Source organism: Pseudophryne corroboree, chromosome 2, assembly GCF_028390025.1.
Source record: "Pseudophryne corroboree isolate aPseCor3 chromosome 2, aPseCor3.hap2, whole genome shotgun sequence".
NCBI lineage: Eukaryota > Metazoa > Chordata > Amphibia > Anura > Myobatrachidae > Pseudophryne > Pseudophryne corroboree.
In genome coordinates, this window is record NC_086445.1 from 640,528,370 (window position 1) to 640,553,558 (window position 25,189).

At 47.7% G+C, this 25,189-nt stretch overlaps 1 protein-coding gene across 6 annotated transcripts in view; it reads right to left on the minus strand.

Annotated features, from left to right (window-relative positions):
- KIF21B (kinesin family member 21B) overlaps nucleotides 1–25,189 on the minus strand; it is a 376,092-nt gene that overhangs the window by 158,218 nt on the left and 192,685 nt on the right. For all 6 annotated transcript variants that reach the window (XM_063954959.1, XM_063954957.1, XM_063954962.1 and 3 more), the window contains exon 10: nucleotides 14,809–14,872. In XM_063954959.1, coding sequence (XP_063811029.1) covers nucleotides 14,809–14,872 — 64 coding nt within the window. The remainder of the gene's footprint in view (nucleotides 1–14,808; nucleotides 14,873–25,189) is intronic.

Here is a 25,189-nt window from a genome sequence, read left to right on the forward strand (position 1 = left end):
TACATGCCACATTTAGCCTTCTTGGAGCCCACCGCCTAGTCGCTGGGTGAAGCCACGGCCTCGATTTCCAGCAGCTGGGAGATGCGACTGTTGCTGGTGCGGTCATGTCAGTTGGTAATTCCCCTGCTGTTCCCTGGGTCCCTGACTGATCTCTGGTCCCTCTGCTTTCCCCTCACCGGGTTCCAGACTCTCAGGAGAACCACAGCATATCACTGCATTTCCAGCTGCTGGAGCTGTCACAAGTGGGCAGCCACTATATTGGAAGAGGGTATAGGATAGTGAGCGGTCTGTCTGCTTCTATGGGCTTCTTGTCTCTCTGGGCCACTGGTTTCCATATATCAGGCCCTCACTGAGATGAGTAAGAGTGACTGCTATATTTAGTGCTCCTCCTCTCCACTGTGTGCATGCTGCATCTTCCTTCGCAATTTGACCTGGCTAAACTCTCATAATGCACTGAGAATGGACACCTATGACCTTCCACCACCACTCCTATATGCTTTGATGCCTATCTACTAGTCTGCCTGCTGGGACTTTTTGTGACCTATGTTCACCTTTATTTCACCAGCACACATGGCGCCCAGACAACATAAATAGTTTGCTCAGGTGCCTCCTGTCTGATTCTGTAAACAACATTCTCCGGCTCAAGGGGGTAAATGACCCACATAGCATGTTGTGGGTACAAAATCTCCTGCCATGCCAGAGATGTTATCTGTTCCTAACATTTTTATAGCTACACAGAGAGAATTAATGGGTGATAAAGCGCCGCTCACAGTGGGTTCTATGAAGCAACTTTTGGAGTCTTTCAATGATGATATCACTGTGGAATTTAAAGCTGCACTCTAGTACTGTCAACAGAGAATTGATATTCTGGGCGGCTGTACAGATAACCTTGAGAACCAAATGGAAGAAGCATCAAATAATAATTAAATTACCCTCCACGAGCAACTCCGAGCTGAGGTTATATTATATGGTCCTGGTAGATCAAGTGGGTGATCTGGAAGATAGGTCCCATAAATATAATAATATCAAAATACAGGGCATCCCTGTGTCTGTGGCCTCTCGCCGATCCACGTGTTTACCAACTGTGCCGGATTTTTCGACAGTCAAAAAATCGGCACTTTGATTGAATAGGTCGAATGTAAATTCGACCTAAAAACAGGAGAAAAGTGCAGTTTATCTGACTTTCTGAAAATTCGGCACTCATTTTAGCTACTACTGCTTGATGTTTCATGCTTAATGTTTTTTTTCAATGTGGTACTTGATCATTCCTTAGGACATGGTAATAAACATTTTTTTAGGCATTGTGGGTAATTACTATACTATCTGATTCACTCATTCTGATGTTCAATGGGATGTTCTATATGCTTTTAATGCTGTTCTCTTTTTTATATTTTTTATATTTGCGTCAATGTAATACTACTAGTTAATTGTTGATAGTGACTTTTGTGTTCGATTTGGAGTGGTGGGGATGTGACCTATTCCCTCACATAATTTTTGTGCTGCCTTGGATGGTGGGACTTTCTAACCCCTGATGGGAGCTATTTCATTTCTTTGTTTACGTGTGTTTATTTTTTTCTTTTCTTTTCTCCATTGTTTTTGTTTGGATATTAATCCTTAACCCTTTTTTGCTGGAATATGACCTGTATGACATTTGGCGGACAAAGAACCCAGTGGTTCATGATTACACATTTTACTGGCATGTCCTTCGGTCATATTTCTGGATAGATTAAGCCAGCGATTTTCAACCGCTGTGCTGCGGCCAGCCAGAGATGCGGGTGTGCCACTGCCAGCCAGAGATGTTCCCCGCCGCTGACCGCCAGAGAGATCCGCTGCCGCCCGCCATCCAGAGAGACCCACCACAATCAATAGCCGGCTCAGGTAGCGTTGTGCACTTCCGCGTGCATTAACTCATAGGTCACACATGCCACGTCGCATTCCTGCCTGCAGTGCACGCCCATACATCCACTGCTTCTCCTCATCCATGCTGCCTTCTCAGCGTTACAGCCGTCGCATTCCATCCTGGAGTGCCCGCCCGTATGTCAACTGGCCACTGCTGCTCCTCCATTCATGCTGCCTTCTCAGCGTTACAGCTGCAGGTTATATATTTAAAATAAAAAATGTATTTATGCAAGCAATGTGTGGAATCACTGGGGGTGGGGCAATGTAGGTGGCAGCAATTATTATTGGGGGCAGTGAGTGGAATTATTATGAGGGGCAGTGTGTGGTGGATTTACTGGGGGAAAAGTGTGTGGCATTATTAAGTAATAGATATGTTTTACCGACAAATGGGATGCTGGCTGCTAGTATACCGACAGCGGCATCCCGTCTGTTTAATTATTGTGGGGGACAATGTTTTTTTTTTCACCGTGGCGCACAGTCTTATCAGTAGCAAGTTGAAAAAGGCTGAAAATCGCTGGATTAGGCCATAATAGATAAATGGAATTTGCAACAGATTACCAGGGTTTCTATCTTGAAAATGGTGTGGTCAGATCATACACATCATAGGGGGTAATTCAGAGTTGATCGCAGCAGCAAATTTGTTAGTAGTTGGGCAAAACCATGTGCACTGCAGGTGTGGCAGATATAACATTTGCAGAGAGAGTTAGATTTGGGTGAGTTATTTTGTTTCTGTGCAGGTTAAATACTGTCTGCTTTATTTTTACGCTGCAATTTAGATTTCAGTTTGAACACACCCCACCCACCCAAATCTAACTCTCTCTGCACATGTTATATCTGCCTCCCCTGCAGTGCACATGGTTTTGTCCAACTGCTAACAAATTTGCTGCTGCGATCAACTCTGAATTAGGCCCATGTGGGGTCATTCCGACCCGTTCGCACGCAGCGGTTTATCGCTGCGGTGCGAACGGGTGCGGAATGCGCGTGTGGCGGCAGTGCGCAGCAGTGCGCGACATTGCGCGCCGACAGGGGTCGCCGGGTTACATCGCGGCTTAAGACGAAAGCGGTCGCAGGACAGAACGCAAAGAAGATTGACAGGAAGAGGGCAGTGCAGGGCGGATCCAGACTGTTTGGAGCCATTTTCGGGGAGTGGTGATTAAAACGCAGGAGTGCCCAGGAGAATGGAAGGTGAAGGAGTGACGTCAAAGCCGAGCCCATCATCGCTGGATCCATCGCACAGGGTAAGTAGATATAGGCCTAGTCTTGTTTTGTGTGAAATATTTTTAGCTTAGCAGGGCTGCACAAGTGATCGCAGCCCTGCTAAGCTAAAATACACTCCCCCATAGGTGTGGGCTAGTTGATCGCAGCAGTAGCAAAAAGTTGCTGGCTGCAATCAACTCGGAATGACCACCATAGTCTGTAATGATATGTGGGCTCCCACAGGGCTCTACTTAGACCCTGGCACCTTTGGAACTACTTATTATCTTGAATCCAAGCAAACTTTCTATCATAAACTGTCCATGTATTTAAAATCCAATATGCTGGAAGACACATTTAACATTTGGTGATCTTTAAAGGCTCTTATACAGCGGGAGGGGGGGCGGCGATTCTGTCTGCAGCATGTCTCAAGACAACTAACCTTCATCACCAAGCAGACCTGGAGTCCCGAATAGCTGACCTAGAGTCTAGACAAAAACAGTCCCCCTCAGACAGTAAACTTTATCAGGAATTACTTAAACTGGGTACACACAGGAGCGATGTTGTTCCAAAAAGCTGTGTTAGATCGACAAATCGCTTACATAGCTCAGTGTGTACGCAGCACTGCGCACTCCCACGAACGCTTGCAACAGTCGCTATGTTTGATGTGCTGCACATCAAACCTACCAATATCGCTAGTATCCTGGTTTATGTTAATGGAGAAAGGAACATGACCAGTCTGACCTTCATTAACATTGCTGCAGTGTGTATAGGCAATTTGGGTTGACACATTCGCTCTGATGTTGGAACGAATTCTCGACATCCCAGTGTGTACCGAGCTTAAAAACAAGGGAGTGGAATGGCTTTAAAAATAGGAATTTAATACCTAGTGGTAATTCCTTTTCTCGTAGTCCATAGTGGATACTGGGATGACATTAGTACCATGGGGTATAGATCGGGCCCATTGCAGCCTGGCACTTTAAGAAATCATTAGTGTGTGCTGGCTCCTCCCCTCTATGCCCCTCCACCAGACTCAGTCTAGGAAAACTGTGCCCGAGGAGACGGACATACCATGAGAGAAGGAAATACTACGAAAGAACACACAACAGTAATAAAGGATGGCAGCGCTAACCAGAACAGAGAATAGCAATGCTAACAATAACAAAGGATAGCAATGCTAATCAAACATGGAACAGGGACAGGAACAGCAGACCCAACAAAGAACACTTACAACCAGGTAAGCAGCAACACGAAGCACTGAGGAGGGCGCCGAGTATCCACTACAGAGTAGGAGAAAAGGAATTACTTGTAAGTATTAAATTCCTATTTTTTTCTAACATCCTAGTGGATACTGGGATGACATTAGCACCATGGGGAAGTCCCAAAGCTCCCAGAACAGGCGGGAGAGTGCCAAGTCCCCAGCAAAAATGCCTGACCAAATTGAAGGTCATGTCTGGCCAAGGTGTTGAACCTATAGAACTTTACAAACGTGTTCAAACCAGACCAAGTAGCTGCACGGCACAACTGTAAGGCCGAGACACCCCAGGCAGCCGTCCAGGAAGAACCCACCGACCTTGTGGAGTGGGCCTGGATAGAACTCGGCAGTGGCAACGCTGTCGAAGAAAAGGATTGTTGAATGGTCAATCTGAGCCAACGAGCAATGGACTGCTTAGAAGCAGGACGTCCAATTTTGGTAGCGTCATAAAGGACAAACAGCGAGTCAGACTTCCTGTGATGAGCTGTTATCTTGATGTAAATCCTCAAAGCCCTCACAACGTCCAAGGACAACCGACGTATCCGACAGTATCGGAACCACTATTGGTTGATTAATGTGAAAGGCCGAAACCACTTTCGACAAAAACTGCGGGCGAGTCCTGAGCTCCGCCCTATCCTCGTGAAATATCAAATATGGGCTCTTACAGGATAAGGCCCCCAATTCTGACACACGTCTAGCAGAGGTTAAAGCCAGCAACATCCAAGTAAGATATTTCAAGTCCACCCTGTGCAAGGGTTCAAACCAGTCTGACAGGAGAAAGGTCAGTACCACACTGAGATCCCACGGAGCCGTGGGAGGGACAAAGGGTGGTTGAATGCGAAGAACACCCTTCAGGAATGTCTGTACTACCGGAAGTACCGCCAGCTGTTTCTGGAAGAAGATGGAGAGAGCCGAAAAGTTAAAACTCTGCAGGAGAATATTTTCTACCCTCACACCAAGAAACATATTTCTTCCAGATACGGTGGTAATGTTTTGATGTGAGCACCTTATGGGCCTGGACCATAGTGGAAATAACCTTGGATGGGAGACCTTTTCTGTCTAGAATCTCCCTCTCAACTTCCAAGCCATCAAACGTAGCCGCAGTAAGTCTGGATAGATGAACGGTCCTTGTTGAAGAAGGTCCTTGAGAATTGGCAGAGGCCACGGTTCCTCCAGAGACACAGAAATATACAAATGAAAATACTCCCCTGGCGGGCAAAATTATACCTAATGGTAATTTTAGTTTGTAATGAGAGAATTATAATTAAACACTAAAATACTCATACAGGCAATCAAAATCCCATTATTTTTCTTTCACAGCTTTTTAAAGTGTACTTGAAGGTTCAATTTAAACTAAAAAGGGACATGATAACTCATCTGCCTTGGGTTGATAATGCTAATTGAACCCACTTTTTTTTTTGCACCAAATAAATTATTTTGTATGAAGTAAAAAAAATGTATAATGAACTCTCGGACTTAGGCAAGATCAATAAAACATTTTCTACTGTAATCTCCATATTTTGATTGACAAAGGGTCAAAATTTCAAAGTGATAAGTGGATTAGGCACTGAGATATGAATTTTTTTCCAGATTCACCTCAGAAAAAAACTGAGCATCAGGAGTGGCATTTCCCAGCAATTTTTCAAAACTACGGGGGAAATGTAAAAAAAAAATGAGAATTTGACCAAAATCTCTCACTCTCTGATTGCCATACCCTATTAAAGTGGCAATCATTTATATGGCAAAACCAGGCCCCGGTAATGAGAGGGGGCGTGGCCAGACAGCTCAGCTTAAAATAAGAATTTACTTACCGATAATTCTATTTCTCGTAGTCCGTAGTGGATGCTGGGGACTCCGTAAGGACCATGGGGAATAGCGGCTCCGCAGGAGTCTGGGCACAAAAGTAAAGCTTTAGGACTACCTGGTGTGCACTGGCTCCTCCCCCTATGACCCTCCTCCAAGCCTCAGTTAGGATACTGTGCCCGGACGAGCGTACACAATAAGGAAGGATTTTGAATCCCGGGTAAGACTCATACCAGCCACACCAATCACACCGTATAACTTGTGATCTAAACCCAGTTAACAGCATGATAACAGAGGAGCCTCTAGAAAAGATGGCTCACTACAGCAATAACCCGATTTTTGGTAACAATAACTATGTACCAGTATTGCAGACAATCCGCACTTGGGATGGGCGCCCAGCATCCACTACGGACTACGAGAAATAGAATTATCGGTAAGTAAATTCTTATTTTCTCTGACGTCCTAGTGGATGCTGGGGACTCCGTAAGGACCATGGGGATTATACCAAAGCTCCCAAACGGGCGGGAGAGTGCGGATGACTCTGCAGCACCAAATGAGAGAACTCCAGGTCCTCCTCAGCCAGGGTATCAAATTTGTAGAATTTTACAAACGTATTTGCTCCTGACCAAGTAGCTGCTCGGCAAAGTTGTAAAGCCGAGACCCCTCGGGCAGCCGCCCAAGATGAGCCCACCTCCCTTGTGGAGTGGGCATTTACAGATTTTTGGCTGTGGCAGGCCTGCCACAGAATGTGCAAGCTGAATTGTACTACAAATCCAACGAGCAATAGTCTGCTTAGAAGCAGGAGCACCCAGCTTGTTGGGTGCATACAGGATAAACAGCGAGTCAGATTTTCTGACTCCAGCCGTCCTGGAAACATATATTTTCAGGGCCCTGACAACGTCTAGCAACTTGGAGTCCTCCAAGTCCCTAGTAGCCGCAGGCACCACCATAGGTTGGTTCAGGTGAAACGCTGAAACCACCTTAGGGAGAAACTGAGGACGAGTCCTCAATTCCGCCCTGTCCGAATGGAAAATCAGATAAGGGCTTTTACAGGATAAAGCCGCCAATTCTGACCCGCGCCTGGCCCAGGCCAGGGCCAACAGCATGACCACCTTCCATGTGAGATATTTTAATTCCACAGATTTAAGTGGTTCAACCCAATGTGACTTTTGGAACCCAAAAACTACATTGAGATCCCAAGGTGCCACTGGAGGCACAAAAGGAGGCTGTATATACAGTACCCCTTTTACAAACGTCTGAACTTCAGGGACTGAAGCTAGTTCTTTTTGGAAGAAAATTGACAGGGCCGAAATTTGAACCTTAATGGACCCCAATTTCAGGCCCATAGACACTCCTGTTTGCAGGAAATGTAGGAATCGACCCAGTTGAAATTCCTCCGTCGGGCCTTACTGGCCTCGCACCACGCAACATATTTTCGCCAAATGCGGTGATAATGTTTTGCGGTTACATCCTTCCTGGCTTTGATGAGGATAGGGATGACTTCATCCGGAATGCCTTTTTCCTTCAGAATCCGGCGTTCAACCGCCATGCCGTCAAACGCAGCCGCGGTAAGTCTTGGAACAGACAGGGTCCTTGCTGGAGCAGGTCCCTTCTTAGAGGTAGAGGCCACGGATCCTCCGTGAGCATCTCTTGAAGTTCCGGTTACCAAGTCCTTCTTGGCCAATCTGGAGCCACGAATATAGTGTTTACTCCTCACCATCTTATAATTCTCAGTACCTTGTGTATGAGAGGCAGAGGATGGAACACATACACTGACCGGTACACCCACGGTGTTACCAGAGCGTCTGCTGAGGAAGTCTGCTTCCCAGTTGTCCATTCCCGGAATGAACACTGCTGACAGTGCTATCACATGATTTTCCGCCAAGCGAAGAATCCTTGCAGCTTCTGCCATTGCCCTCCTGCTTCTTGTGCCACCCTGTCTGTTTACGTGGGTGACTGCCGTGATGTTGTCCGACTGGATCAACACCGGCTGACCTTGAAGCAGAGGTCTTGCTAAGCTTAGAGCATTGTAAATGGCCCTTAGCTTCAGGATATTTATGTGAAGTGATGTCTCCAGGCTTGACCATAAGCCCTGGAAATTCCTTCCCTGTGTGACTGCTCCCCAGCCTCGCAGGCTGGCATCCGTGGTCACCAGGACCCAGTCCTGAATGCCGAATCTGCGGCCCTCTAGAAGATGAGCACTCTGCAACCACCACAGGAGGGACACCCTTGTCCTTGGTGACAGGGTTATCCGCTGATGCATCTGAAGATGCGACCCGGACCATTTGTCCAGCAGGTCCCACTGGAAAGTTCTTGCGTAGAATCTGCCGAATGGGATTGCTTCGTAGGAAGCCACCATTTTTCCCAGAACCCTTGTGCATTGATGCACTGAGACTTGGCTCGGTTTTAGGAGGTTCCTGACTAGCTCGGATAACTCCCTGGCTTTCTCCTCCGGGAGAAACACCTTTTTCTGGACTGTGTCCAGGATCATCCCTAGGAACAGAAGACGAGTCGTCGGAACCAGCTGCGATTTTGGAATATTGAGAATCCAACCGTGCTGCCGCAACACTACCTGAGATAGTGCTACACCGACCTCCAACTGTTCTCTGGATCTTACCCTTATCAGGAGATCGTCCAAGTAAGGGATAACTAAAACTCCCTTCCTTCGAAGGAGTATCATCATTTCGGCCGTTACCTTGGTAAAGACCCGGGGTGCCGTGGACCATCCAAACGGCAGCGTCTGAAACTGATAGTGACAGTTCTGTACCACAAACCTGAGGTACCCTTGGTGAGAAGGGTAAATTGGGACATGAAGGTAAGCATCCTTGATGTCCCGAGACATCATGTAGTCCCCTTCTTCCAGGTTCGCAATCACTGCTCTGAGTGACTCCATCTTGAATTTGAACCTCCGTATGTAAGTGTTCAAAGATTTTAGATTTAGAATCGGTCTCACCGAGCCGTCCGGCTTCGGTACCACAACAGTGTGGAATAATACCCCGTTCCCTGTTGCAGGAGGGGTACCTTGATTATCACCTGCTGGGAATACAGCTTGTGAATGGCTTCCAAAACTGCCTCCCTGTCAGAGGGAGACGTCGGTAAAGCCGACTTTAGTAAAACGGCGAGGGGGAGACGTCTCGAATTCCAATTTGTACCCCTGAGTTATCACCTGAAGGATCCAGGGGTCTACTTGCGAGTGAGCCCACTGCGCGCTGAAATTCATTGAGACGGGCCCCCACCGTGCCTGAGTCTGCTTGTAAAGCCCCAGCGTCATGCTGAGGGCTTGGCAGAGGCGGGAGAGGGCTTCTGTTCCTGGGAACTGGCTGATTTCTGCAGCCTTTTTCCTCTCCCTCTGTCACGGGGCAGAAATGAGGAACCTTTTGCCCGCTTGCCCTTCTGGGAACGAAAGGACTGCGCCTGATAATACGGCGTCTTCTTATGTTGAGAGGCGACCTGGGGTACAAACGTGGATTTCCCAGCTGTTGCCGACCCCAAATAACGCCTCCCCTTTATAAGGCAATACTTCCAAATGCCGTTTGGAATCCGCATCACCTGACCACTGTCGTGTCCATAACCCTCTTCTGGCAGAAATGGACAACGCACTTACACTTGATGCCAGTCGGCAAATATTCCGCTGTGCATCACGCATATATAGAAATGCATCTTTTAAATGCTCTATAGGCAATAATATACTGTCACTATCTAGGGTATCAATATTTTCAGTCAGGGAATCCGACCACGCCAACCCAGCACTGCACATCCAGGCTGAGGCGATTGCTGGTCGCAGTATAACACCAGTATGTGTGTAAATACATTTTAGGATACCCTCCTGCTTTCTATCAGCAGGATCCTTAAGGGCGGCCATCTCAGGAGAGGGTAGAGCCCTTGCTCTTACAAGTGTGTGAGCGCTTTACCCACCCTAGGGGGTGTTTCCCAACGCACCCTAACCTCTGGCGGGAAAGGATATAATGCCAATACCATTTTAGAAATTATCAGTTGTTATCGGGGGAAACCCACGCATCATCACACACCTCATTTAATTTCTCAGATTCAGGAAAACTACAGGTAGTTTTTCCTCACCGAACATAATACCCCTTTTTGGTGGTACTCGTATTATCAGAAATGTGTAAAACATTTTTCATTGCCTCAATCATGTGACGTGTGGCCCTACTGGAAGTCACATTTGTCTCTTCACCGTCGACACTGGAGTCAGTATCCGTGTCGGCGTCTGTATCTGCCATCTGAGGTAACGGGCGCTTTAGAGCCCCTGACGGCCTATGAGACGTCTGGACAGGCACAAGCTGAGTAGCCGGCTGTCTCATGTCAACCACTGTCTTTTATACAGAGCTGACACGGTCACGTAATTCCTTCCAACAGTTCATCCACTCAGGTGTCGACCCCCTAGGGGGTGACATCACTATTATAGGCAATTTGCTCCGTCTCCACATCATTTTCCTCCTCATACATGTCGACACAAAGGTACCGACACACAGCACACACACAGGGAATGCTCTGATAGAGGACAGGACCCCACTAGCCCTTTGGGGAGACAGAGGGAGAGTTTGCCAGCACACACCAGAGCGCTATATATATACAGGGATAACCTTATATAAGTGTTTTTCCCCTTATAGCTGCTGTATTTTTAATACTGCGCCTAATTAGTGCCCCCCTCTCTTTTTTAACCCTTTCTGTAGTGTAGTGACTGCAGGGGAGAGCCAGGGAGATTCCCTCCAACGGAGCTGTGAGGGAAAATGGCGCCAGTGTGCTGAGGAGATAGGCTCCGCCCCCTTCTCGGCGGCCTTATCTCCCGTTTTTCTGTGTATTCTGGCAGGGGTTAAAATTCATCCATATAGCCCTGGGGGCTATATGTGATGTATTTTCGCCAGCCAAGGTGTTTTTATTGCTGCTCAGGGCGCCCCCCCCCTAGCGCCCTGCACCCTCAGTGACCGAAGTGTGAAGTGTGCTGAGGAGCAATGGCGCACAGCTGCAGTGCTGTGCGCTACCTTGGTGAAGACAGGATGTCTTCTGCCGCCGATTTTCCGGACCTCTTCTTGCTTCTGGCTCTGTAAGGGGGCCGGCGGCGCGGCTCTGGGACCGGACTCCATGGCTGGGCCTGTGTTCGATCCCTCTGGAGCTAATGGTGTCCAGTAGCCTAAGAAGCCCAATCCACTCTGCACGCAGGTGAGTTCGCTTCTTCTCCCCTTAGTCCCTCGATGCAGTGAGCCTGTTGCCAGCAGGTCTCACTGAAAATAAAAAACCTAAAACTAAACTTTTCACTAAGCAGCTCAGGAGAGCCACCTAGTGTGCACCCTTCTCGTTCGGGCACAAAAATCTAACTGAGGCTTGGAGGAGGGTCATAGGGGGAGGAGCCAGTGCACACCAGGTAGTCCTAAAGTTTTACTTTTGTGCCCAGACTCCTGCGGAGCCGCTATTCCCCATGGTCCTTACGGAGTCCCCAGCATCCACTAGGACGTCAGAGAAAATATAAAAGAAATTGGTTAGGTGTGGCCGTGAAGCGGGCATGCGCTGCAGGGTGTGTGTGGGGGAGGGGCGCTGGTTTTCGAAATCGGTGTGCGGCAGCGGACAGCAGCCGGCAGCGGGTGGCGCAGTGGATGGGAGTGTGGGAGGGTGCTCCCCTACGTTTCACCCTGCAGGGAGAGAGGACTGGCCCCCGCTGCAGCTGCCTGATTCTCCAGTGTGTGTGGGCTGGGAGAGAGGCTGATGCAGCAGCGGCCATTCCTTTCTCCCCACCCGACGTGCGGCTGCAGCAACGGCACAGGGGGAGGGCAGCGGGACCCGGTCCCCTCCAATGGGTAACGAGTACCCGTTCCCCCCCTCTCGGTGCCACTGGGTGTCATGTCTGGGTGACCTGACATGGAATAACCCAAGAAAATCCCTGAAAGAACGCCTTGCAGAACATGTTAGAAATATTACAAAGGGCTATAAGGAATACAAGGTATCTTTACATTTAAAAGATAATCCCAATTGTGATATTAAGCATTTGAAATCTTTTTGTCGGATAGGGATAGGCATACCCCAATACAGTTGAACGAAAAAAATATATGAAGATGGCCCTAGCAAAATAAGAAATGAAGTCCATTTATCAATCACGGTCTTCACGTAGACTTTGAGACTAAAAGGTTCCTTTAGGCAATGAAACACATGCAAGTTTAAACCAGATACTGTAGGTGACCTTTTACTGATATCAATTTATACATTTGACTAGAACTTCATATAAGTGTAACATTGTTGTCATAAGAGCTCATACATGTTTTTTCCTATTCTTTCCCTTTTCTTCAGTCTTTTTGGGACACTGGATCTCAATATAAACCTGATATTGTATCATGTAGACCATGTATTGATCTTAACAGTTAACAGAGTACTTAGGATGAAAATGACATTTAATCAATGTTATTCTGCAGACCTGTAAACTAGTGCGATATTAATGGGAGGATTTGAGAATTTGAAAGACTCTGGTGGTCATTCCGAGTTGTTCGCTCGCTAGCTGTTTTTAGCAGTTGTGCAAACGCTATGCCGCCGCCCACTGGGAGTGTATTTTAGCTTAGCAGAAGTGCGAACAAAAGGATCGCAGAGCGGCTACAAAATAATTTTGTGCCGTTTCAGAGTAGCTTCAGACCTACTCAGCGCTTGCGATCACTTCAGAATGTTCAGTTCCTGTTTTGACGTCACAAACATGCCCTGCGTTCGCCCAGCCACGCCTGCGTTTTTGCTGGCACGCCTGCGTTTTTCCGAACACTCCCTGAAAACGGTCAGTTGACACCCAGAAACGCCCACTTCATGTCGATCACTCTGCGGCCAGCAGTGCGACTGAAAAGCTTCGCTAGACCCTGTGTGAAACAACATCGTTCGTTGTAATAGTACGTCTCGCGTGCGCATTGCGCCGCATACGCAGAAGTCCCGTGTTTTTGCCTCATCGCTGCACAGCGAACTAATGCAGCTAGCGATCAACTCGGAATGACCCCCTCTATACAGTATATATGTAAACAGATGTAATTTACTCTAGCTTCTATCCACATGCCATTCCTGTCCAGTCCTAGTACCAGTCCCCTAGTCATACAGGCATACGCATGAAAAAAACTGCACATTGTGAAAATTTGTGCATCCGCATTAGAAAAATATGCAACTTGTGGCCAAAAATGTGGTAAATTACATTTATGTGGTATATTCAATACCTGTCGGGTCCTTTCCGACGGAAAGGACCCAACCGGTTAGTATTCAATGAGCAGCCAAATCCGACTGTCGGATTTGACCGCTCCCGACAACATGAGGATGCTGTAGAGGCAGACGCCGCTCAAACCCCATCCTCGCTCCTCTCCCGGTCCCCGGCACCCGTCCACGCTCAATCCGTCCCCGCTCCTCTTCTCTCCCGGTCCCCATCACCCACCCATGGTCAGTCCGTGACCGCTCCTCTCCTCTCACAGTCCCTTGCACCCGTCCACGCTCAGTCCATCCCCGCTCCTCTCCTCTCCCGGTCCCATCTACGCTCAGTCCGTCCACACTCTTCTGCTCTCCCGGTCCCCGGCACCCGTCCCTGCTCAACCTCCGCTTCTCTCCTCACATGGTCCCGTCGCCCTCATGACCTGTCCCACTCCCCCGTCTCATCTCCCAGATTCCGACAATGTAAATCAGACTTTTAAAAAAGTAGGATTGACATTGTTGGCCCCGGGGCCAAAACCTGATGGATTTGGCTGCGGAACACATGGATCCACTAATCCGACAATCCACGACTTGTCGGAAACAAACAGCCTTCATTGAATAGGTCGGAACCCCTTCCAACCTAAACCTGTCGGAAGCTGCCATCTTTCCAACAAGACAGCAGCTTCCGACATTTATTGAATACACCCCTATGTCTCACTCTGCATTAGGCCCTTAGGGGTCTATTTATTAAACAAAATAAAGGCTTTTCACCAGCTTTGTTTTAGGATAAAGAAAAGGGAAACCACTGATTTCTCTATCTTTTTCCTCTAATAACAGTACTACAGCCCCAGCAGGGTTCACACATACTCTTTTTAAACAAATGAGAGGAGCCAATATTCTCTATAACACATAACACCTCTCAGGATGGTGTTATGTGCATCCTCGTGCAAGCTAAGCAGGAAGAGACCTTTCTCTTCCTACTTTCTCTAATACTGCTTTGCTGCCCCTTACCCCTTCGGCTACATTACAGTGTTTTCCTGGAAACTTATTAGATGCAAATAAGACACATTTTTGGCAAAAAAGACCCCTGATGTTAGCAGAGCTGCCAGCTCACTCATGCCAGGCATCTCATGGTCCATGGCTTATTGAGGCTAGATGTATGAGGAAATATCTGTACAGGCAAAGGTCCCAATTCTTTCTATCATGCTGTAAGAAAATATTTCCCCTTTTTTTCTGGACTTATTGCTGCTTCTTTTGCATATTTGGTATTAGACTTTTTGTATATTCCAGTCAATATAAAATAGTTTTTAGTCTAATATTATACATGCAACCTTACTCCAGGCAAACTGTATAGCTATACCTCCATTTAAGCCTAAACATTTAATAACCATCAAACACTGATTTTTTGTAAACTAAAAATATATTTAAATGAGATATAGCACATCTTAACTTAGAGGGAACATGATATGTTGTTCAGCAATTAAGATATACAGTATACTTACCTCAGTTCTTCTATCTCATGAATATAATTCTGTATCAGAGCTTGTATCTCCTCATTGCTGTCACCTGAATAGGAAAAGACACGAAATGATGGTAAGATATGGGTTTAATAACAGAGAGACATTAACTTAAATGAGGAGAAACATTAATGAAAAGGAAGCTGGGCGAAAACACAAAAGAGATCTGTTTGGAGTGCACTATGTTAAAATATAACTTTTAAAGTTTCACTTAAAAAGATATATCATTGATATGCTTGTATCATGCAAAATATATAAAAAAAATAGTAAGAAAAGTGCTGAATTACAAAAAGGATTTTTTCAATGAAATTCTTTTACACAGCCAACTGCCTGTTTTAGTCTTTATTTAGAATAATTTGTAATTATGTTATACATTTTAGTACATGTTGAACTGTATAAATTAGCTCATCATGGAGTTACCACAAATGGAATGACTCAATATAAACTGCTATATGATATAAAACAGTGGTATAGGATCTGAATTGATATCTTTATACTTTAAAAGATGGATACTGTGTCTATAATAAAGAGAGCATCAATATCTGACTTGCAACAGTATTTATTCCAATTCATCATTGGCGTGGTCTTCAGTATGCCGAATGTCGGGATCCCGGCACACAGTATACCGGCGCCGGGATCCCGACACCCGGCATACCGACAGCTATTCTCCCTCGTGGGGGTCAACGACCCCCCTGGAGGGAGAATTCCGTGCCCGCAGCGTGGCGAGCGCAGTGAGCCCGCAAGGGGCTCCTTTGCACTCGCCACACTGTCGGTATGCCAGCGGTCGGGCTACCGGCGCCGGTATGCTGGTCACCGGGAGCCCGGCCGCCGGCATACCATACTACACCCCATCATTGACCTTCTGCCAAAGAACTTGTACATACAGAGTAACAATATATTAGCTGCAACTAACTATAGTATCAGATGCTGTAGTTTAGCATTCAACTTGTGTATAGGGCAGCGGTTCTCAAACTTTTTTGAATCGCAGCGCCCTAGAGTATCAAAATTATTATTTTCACGGCACCCCTAGTCCAAAAGTTTCTTATTGAGAAATGTAGGAAAAAATTTCAAACTAAGCAAATTATGTTTATACTAGGTGATTAATTGCACCATACGTGCGCTCTTCACACCCTCGTAAGGGGCTACACCCCCTTAACGGGTGGTCTTCTGTTTGCCGGCGGTCGGGCTCCCGGCGCTCAGTATACCGGCGCCGGGAGCCCGACAGCCGGCATACCGACACTTATTTTCCCTCGTGGGGGTCCACGACCCCCATAGAGGGAGAATAAAATAGTGTGGCGCGCGTAGCGCGCCACCGTGCCCGTAGCGTGGCGAGCGCAGCGAGCCCGCAAGGGGCTCATTTGCGCTCGCCAAGCTGTCGGTAAGCCGGCGGTCGGGCTCCCGGCGCCGGGATGCTGGTCGCCGGGAGCCCGACCGCCGGCCAGCCGTAGTGAACCCCCCTTAACCCTTGCACGCCCTTGTGGCGTGCAATATTTTTATTACATGGAGTATTACCTCCAATCATAGTTGTGTGAGTGATTAAATATTACACGGACAAAGGGCGTGCGATGGTTAAGGGGTCATAGCCCCTGGCAATGGCGTGAACAGCGCAAGCATGGCCTGATGAATCACGTAGTAGGTGATGTGGTTTAGGGAGTGGTGGGTGCGGGGGAGACGCGGGTACCTTTTTTATGGTCTGTACCGATTTTTGGCTCTCCAAACTTCCATTGAAAGTATAGGAAAAGGGGCGTTGCCATGCCACTGTACCCGTGGTCACTCCCCCTTTTACAATTTGTAGCAATTTTTATGTGTAAATTGTTGGAGAGTATGTTATTGCAGATGCAGTGGGCCTATTTTGGGGTGTGGACCTGAAGGTGCAGCTCCATCAGCCTATTGTTAATCCTGCTCTGGGAATACACAGCAGCCAAAGGGCAGAGCCTCCCATTGGATGTAACCTGTTGGGGAGGGCGTTTCTCGCCCAATAAGCAGTGGGCTGGGTGAGATAGATCTGCCGCTAACCCAATGAGAGCTCCTAGCCACACCCAGCGTTATACACACAGGCACAGAGTCACAGATCTAGGCTATTATATAGGACATGTCATCCTTAGGTTCAATTATGTGGTGAGGAACAAGATTTGCTTCTATTGTCCACATATTTTATTATTGGCAGCCACGAGCACTAGTTTTGCCTATTATATTGACAATAAATAGTTTGAATTGGTCCTGGACCACCAATCTGAGGCACCCCTGCATGTGTCCCCACATTTTGAGAACCTCTGGTATAGGGCCTAATTCAAGGTTGATTGCAAAAGCAAAATCTTCCTATAATGGGGAAAACCATGTGCACTGCTGGGGGCTGTTGTACATATAACATGTGGGTTATATTTTTTCTGTGCATGGTTAATACTGGCTGCTTTATTTTTACACTGTGATTTACATTTCAGTTTCAACACACCCTACCCAAATCTATCTCTCTGCACGTTATATCTGTCCCCCCTGCACTGCACATGGTTTTGCCCATTAGAGGAAGATTTTGCTTTTGCGATTAACCTTGAATTACAGTAGGTCCATAGTTCAGAAACAACTATATGCTATATACTATTGTTTTGTACAGTGTAATCAATGGGTAGCAGTTGATTTACTGACGGACACAATACCGATGGTCATAATTCCAACAGTTAAAATATCAACACTGTCAAAATACCAACATTCATTATACCGACATGTTCAAAATGTCAACGTAGAATACCTACATTTGAAATGCTAACATGCATTTTTAAGGAATTTTTTGGCAAAAACAGACTTGTTCATACTTTACCATCCCAGTGGACCTAGAGGGGGAATATGAGTGCCGAGCTAATATCTTGCACATTTTGCATCGGCCCCACCTGCAGTTGGGGCAGATGCAAAATGTTGGAAATGGCCATGAAAATGTCAGTTTTGAATAATGACAAATATTATTCAAAAATAGAGCTAGCTAGAACTACATTTGTGTCTAATAAGACGATGTAACTGCCTTTTATTTTGTCACTTTTGTGTATGTCAGTACTTGTTATTCGTCATTTAAAGAACACTTTGGCATCCCACTAAATATAAGTTGATGCTCAAACCCAAGGGATGTACAAAAGTTGTTTTGTAAGAGGTACAAATGATTTTCCCAATTTGAACAATACTGGATCAAGAAAGACAAAATAGAAAAAAAAGCTAGTTTAAATATAATGGCCCAAATGCATCTGTAAATGTTACATGTTCACAGAAATTATAGTCCAGAGTTCAGCCGAAAGTAGTACCAATAATTCTCAAAAAAACAGAGTATGAGCAAATATGACCTGTATTCAAAAATGCCACATTTGGTCTCAAAGCTAGTTTGCAATATATTATCAAAATGCCACAAAGAAAGGGATAGATTGAGGATTAGTACCCGGATAAATATTGCTCATTACCACTTCTGCTGTCAGAAGCTTTTCTGAGCATTGGAGCCACTGATGAGAGGGCAGTGGCGTGCGGTGAGGTCAGTGGCTGGTGAGGCACTACAGCCATAATGTCCGCCATATCCTGCCGATGACCCCTACCGCCGTCGAGCCAATGCCCGCTACTGCCTCTGAGCCGATGCCCGCTGCCACCGCCAATGGCTTACAAGCTCGCCCACCATCAACTGACCCAGGCCTCCTCCACTAATTTGCATCTCAGTCCGATGTCGCCAATGCCTTCTGCCTGCCTGCTCATCATACTTGTTGTATATTGTACATTTTTATAGAAAAAAAAAAAAAAATTAGTGTTTGGGACTGGGAAGGGAGTGGGGGGGAGGACATGAATGCAATTTTGTTGTCCAGGGCTTCCATTAACTTAATGGAGAAGGGTCTGAATGGGTTAAAAAAAATGTAAAAAAAAAAAAAATGTGTGAGGTCCCCCCTCCTAAGTATAACCAGCCTCGGGCTCTTTGAGCCGGTCCTGGTTGTTTAAATACTGGGGAAAAAATTGGACAGGGGTTCCCCGTATTTTGACAACCAGCACCGGGCTCTTAGTCCGGTCCTGGTTCCAAAAATACGGGGGACAAAAGATGTGGGGGTCCCCCGTATTTTTGAAACCAGCACCGGGCTCCACTAGCCAGGGACATAATGCCACAGCCGGGGGACACATTAATGTAGGTCCCTGCGGCCGTGACATTACCCCCCCAACTAGTCACCCCTGGCCGGGGTTCCCTGGAGGAGTGGGGACCCCTTAAATCAAGGGGTCACCCCCCCTCCAGGCACCCAAGGGCCAGGGGTGAAGCCCGAGGCTGTCCCCAGCACCCCTGGGCGGTGGGTGCCGGGCTGATAGCCATGTGTGTAAAAAAAATAATATTGTTTTTTGTTGTGGAACTACAAGGCCCAGCAAGCCTCCCCCGCTTGCAGTTACTTGGAGAACCTCAAGTACCAGCATGCGGGGAAATAACGGGCCCGCAGGTACCTGTAGTTCTACAACAACAACAAATACCCAAATAAAAACACAACTCACACACCGTGAAAGTAAAAATTTATTAAAACACATTTACACACTCACACATACTTACCTACATCCCACGCCGGTCACGTCCACTTGTCCAGTAGAATCCAATAGGGGTACCTGTAAAAATGAGAGACAGATTACTTACCTACATCCCACGCCGATCACGTCCACTTGTCCAGTAGAATCCAATAGGGTAGGGGTACCTGTAAAAATGAACATTATACTTACAAACTGAGAGCGAGAGAGAGTGTGAGGGCGGGATGTACTAAGCAGTAATATAGCGGTAAAACCTGTTACCGGCCCGATGTCTTTTCCCCATATGTTCTATTAATCCTCAGCCTACTGCGCTGTCAGTTGCTTCCGCATCTCCTGTTACACGTGACTTCTTCGTCACTGTACCTGCTGTCATAGGGGGTTCACTACGGCTGGCCGGCGGTCGGGCTCCCGGCGACCAGCATCCCGGCACCGGGAGCCCGACCACCGGCTTACCGACAGCTTGGCGAGCGCAAATGAGCCCCTTGCGGGCTCGCTGCGCTCGCCACGCTACGGGCACGGTGGCGCGCTACGCGCGCCACACTATTTTATTCTCCCTCTATGGGGGTCGTGGACCCCCACGAGGGAAAATAGATGTCGGTATGCCGGCGGTCGGGCTCCCGGCGCCGGTATACTGAGCGCCGGGAGCCCGACCGCCGGCAAACAAAAGACCACCCGTCATAGGTAGCCTATTATTCCACCACGGGCACTGTATGTATGAACGTACAGGACCCGTCACCTCCAGGCAGGGCCGGACTGGGACTAAAAATAGGCCCTGGCATTTTTGAAGCACACAGGCCCACCTCTGTGACTCCTCCCCTTACTATTCCTGACTCCTCCCACTTATTAGTCTATGTTCTTACAAATATAATTAATATTCTAACAACATACAGGCGTACATCATTCTCTATTAAAATATACACAACCAGTGGTTGAAGTGGAAATTTTTAAGTGGGGGTATGGAAATGTGAGGTTTGTAATTGGAAAAGGGGGCGTGGTCACTCAAAGGGGGCGTGGCCTTCAGTGTAGTTTACCACACCATACACCCCTTATACGCATTATGCACCACAATAGTAGGACCCCTTATACTATCTAGTACTGCTGCCCCTTTCACATTATACCACACAGTATGAGCCAAAATTCACATTACAGCACCCGGTATGAGCTGAAATTTACATTATATGCCCCCGATAGTGCAGTGCCAGGTATACAAATGCCCCCACAGTGCCAGGTATACAAATGCCCCCACAGTGCCAGGTATACAAATGCCCCCTTAGTGCCAGGTATACAGATGCCCCCACAGTGCCAGGTATACAAATGCCCCCACAGTGCCAGGTAAACAATTGCCCCCACAGTGACAGGTAAACAATTGCCCCCACAGTGCCAGGTATACAAATGCCCCCACAGTGCCAGATCCACAAATGCCCCCCACAGTGCCAGGTATACAAATGCCCCCACAGTGCCAGATCCACAAATGCCCCCACAGTGCCAGGTATACAAATGCCCCCACAGTGCCAGGTATACAGATGCCCCCACAGTGCAAGGTATACAGATGCCCCCACAGTGCCATGTATACAGATGCCCCCACAGTGCCAGGTAAACAACTGCCCCCACAGTGCAAGGTATACAAATGCCCCACAGTGCCAGCCAATTGCCCCCACAGTGCAAGGTATACAAATGCCCCCACAGTGCCAGGTATACAGATGCCCCCACAGTGCCATGTATACAGATGCCCCCACAGTGCCATGTATACAGATGCCCCCACAGTGCCAGGTAAACAATTGCCCCCACAGTGCCAGGTATACAAATGCCCCACAGTGCCAGCCAATTGCCCCCACAGTGCCAGGTATACAATTGCCCCCACAGCAGCCAGTGCTGCAGCTGCTTACCGCTGCTGCACTGCTGCTGCTTCTCCGGGCTGTGAGGGACGGGTGTGAGAGTGCCGGGCGCCCGCCAGCGCGGCTGTGTCTGGCGCGGCAGCGTATAGCGTTCAAACCAGCCGCCGGTTCGTGAGCCAATCAGAGCTCGCGGACCGGCGGCTTCTGATTGGCTGCCGGTCCGCGAGCTCTGATTGGCTCACGAACCGGCGGCTGCTTTGAAGTCCGCTATACGCGCCGCGCCAGACACAGCCGTGCTGGCGGGCACCCGGCGCTCTCACCCCCGTCCCTCACAGCTCTCCAATCCTGACTGCTGAGACGCGCTGCCGCCGGACTGAGCGGCAGCGCATCTCAGTGACCGCTGGACCGGCCCACGTGGCCATCGGCCCTTCTGGCATTTGCCAGAAGGGCCAGATGGCCAGTCCGGCCCTGCCTCCAGGCATATGTGCCATTGTTTAATGATCGGAGGTGATGGGTCCTGTACATTGGTACATACGGGTAGTCTTCAGTATGCCGGCGGTCGGCCTCCCGGCGACCAGCATACCGGCGCCGGGAGCCCGACCGCCGGCATACCGACACTTATTCTCCCTCGTGGGGGTCCACGACCCCCCTGGAGGGAAAATAAAATAGTGTGGCACTGTGCCCGTAGCGTAGCGAGCGCAGCGACCCCGCAAGGGGCTCATTTGCGCTCGCCACACTGTCGGTAAGCTGGCGGTCGGGCTCCCGGCGCCGGTATGCTGGTCGCCGGGAGCCCGACCGTCGGCCAGCCGTAGTGAACCCGTACATACGGTGGACCAATAGGCTACCTATGAGAGCAGGTGTCGTGCAGAAGTCACGTGTAACAGGTGCACGTGACAGCGTGGCAGGCTGGGGGTTAATTAAACACGGGGAAAAGGTGTGTGGGGGGGGATGTGCAGCTTGATTAAAATAAAAAAAAATGAGTATCAGGCAACGCATGTAGGGGTACACACACACACACACACACACACACACACACACACACACTACACCTACCTGCTGAGAGCCGCACGCTGCCGGAGGAGAGGGAGAGAGAGTAGTCCGGTCAGCGGGGGGGCGCAGGATGGGGAGAGCCGCACATCACACACCACCGCTCGGGTCAGCGGGAGGACGGAGGAGAGCCGCACACACTCCAGCGGCACTGCTCCCTCCCGGCTACCTCCAGCTTCACTCACCGCCTGGGCCCGCCGCCTCCAGCGCCGCATGTGTGTGATTGGACGGCGGATCCAGCACTGGATCTGCTGTACAATCACAGGTGCCTCGCTGACATAGGGGTGGTGTCCCTGTCAGCGAGGCACTTGTTTAAGTGCCGCTTTCTATATATTTTTTAATGGGGTTTTACAGCCCCGTGCTTGCCCCCCCCCCCCCCCGCTCTGTCCCGTTCCCATTATCCACGGGAGGCACTGCTATCAGTACCTCCCAAAGTACTTGAAGGACCTACAATTATTTAAATAAAATAAAGAAGATACTTATGACACAGAATATGTGTCATAAGTATCTTCTTTATATTATTTTAATAATTAATCGCAGGGGAGGCACTGCCTCCCCTGCCTCCCCTGACTGCACGTCCCTGGTATATAGCTCCCTCAAAGATAGTATGTATTGAATGTGAATATTGGAAATAAAAAGACACATTTATTCTAAACGTATATCAGCGTAAAACAATGCTTAAAGAACAAAATACACATACACATCATATACACATCATATTTAGCTCATGTAAATGGCAATGAAATTATGTGAGCACAGTCAATTACAGGTAGAAACCAATGGTACAAAAAAGATAAACCTATTGTGGTGGAACATACCAGACTGGAGATGTAGAAGCCGAAGGTGGTTTTAGCAGATTATCTCCAGAACATACTCTGCTTAGGCTCCCAAGCGATCAAGATACAGGTAAGTGAAATCAACAGCTACTGTAATTCCAGAATAGAGTTAGGCACCGAAATTGAAGTAACTATATGGTTAATTGTTTTGCCAATATAAGAAGAGGACTGCTACACAGGAATCCCATAAGCCTTGAAGGAGAGACCTGGAGTCGTGAAATGAGTTGGCCTAACTCTGTGCTGCACTTAGCTGTGGATTCCACTTACCTGTATCTGGATCTCTTGGGAGCCTAAGCAGGGTATATTGCGGAGATACTTTGCTAAAACTACCTGCGGCTCCTACATCTCCACTCGGGGATGTGCCACCAAAATATGTTTATCTTTTTGTACCATTGAGTTTTACATGTCATTGACTGTGCTCACACATTTAGATTTCCTTTTATATGAGCTAAATATGATGTGTGTTAAACATATGTATTTTGTTCTTTAAGCATTGTAATATATTGATATTCTTTTAGAATAAATTTGTTTCTTCATTACTTACATAATGTATTTCCAATATTGACATTCAATACATACCATCTTTGAGAAAGCCATTTATGACAATAGCCCTCTTCATGACAAGAGAATGTCTGCTTGCAAGTGTGATATATACATATATATATCTCCATACATACATACATACATACATACATACATACATACACAGATGTAGCCAGGCTCATCATTGCAGCAAAAACTAGCTTGTCTGGCTGCGCATATTTGTACCCGCGACCCATCAATGCAATGCATATGGGTCACGGGTGCGAATATAGGCACGCGCACGCTGGCGTGAGCATGCATTGCGGAAACCTAGTCGCGGGTATAACTAGGTGTAACCACAATGAGTTTGACTACATCTGTATATAGCTTTAGATATAGATATGTCCCCTATATATTGTAAACTCGCATGTAAAGGCCTCCCCTCCCCTTTCCTTTATCTTCACTACATCATTATGCTAACTGCACAATGTAATTATGTACATATGTTAATTAATTTACTGTCTGTACTAGTCTGAACTTATGTAGCTGATTATTCAACTCTTACAAGTCCAAACCACAAGCATAAAAGCCTTGCTTTAGTACTGTACCCATTAGGACTGAACTGTTATATAAAAATACATCCACATGCCAACACAGCTACACCAAAAGCTCTTATAGAGACGGTGGCATTACCTTTATTTACAATTAGGATATTTCAATGTGCATGTGTCTTAAGATTTAAGATGTATATTCCATTACCCATATTATGTATACAAATTGTAATATTACACATGGGATGTAGTTGGTATTCCGACATTCTAGATGCCAGCGGTCAGAAGACCAGCATTAGGATCCTGACACTGCTCAGAATCCCGACAGTCAGCATCCCCAACGCAAGTATGCCGGGGAGGGTTAGGGTTAGGCTGCGGGAGAGGAGAGTCAGAGGCAGGGTTACCCTACTTACAGAAATGTGTCAGGATTCTAACAGTCGTGATGCCACTGTCGCTATTCTGACCACTGCATCCTGACTGTCGGGATCCCGTATCCAACCCTTACACACAACAAAGGGTTTTTCCCTTTCTCTGACGTCCTAAGTGGATGCTGGGGACTCCGTCAGGACCATGGGGAATAGCGGCTCCGCAGGAGACAGGGCACAAAAATAAAAGCTTTAGGATCAGGTGGTGTGCACTGGCTCCTCCCCCTATGACCCTCCTCCAAGCCTCAGTTAGATCTTTGTGCCCGGCCGAGAAGGGTGCAATCTAGGTGGCTCTCCTAAAGAGCTGCTTAGAGTAAAAGTTTTGTTAGGTTTTTTATTTTCAGTGAGTCCTGCTGGCAACAGGCTCACTGCATCGAGGGACTTAGGGGAGAAGGAGTGAACTCACCTGCGTGCAGGATGGATTGGCTTCTTAGGCTACTGGACACTAGCTCCAGAGGGACGATCACAGGTACAGCCTGGATGGGTCACCGGAGCCGCGCTGCCGACCCCCTTGCAGATGCTGAAGAGAGAAGAGGTCCAGAAATCGGCGGCTGAAGACTTCTCAGTCTTCATGAGGTAGCGCACAGCACTGCAGCTGTGCGCCATTGCTCTCAGCACACTTCACACCA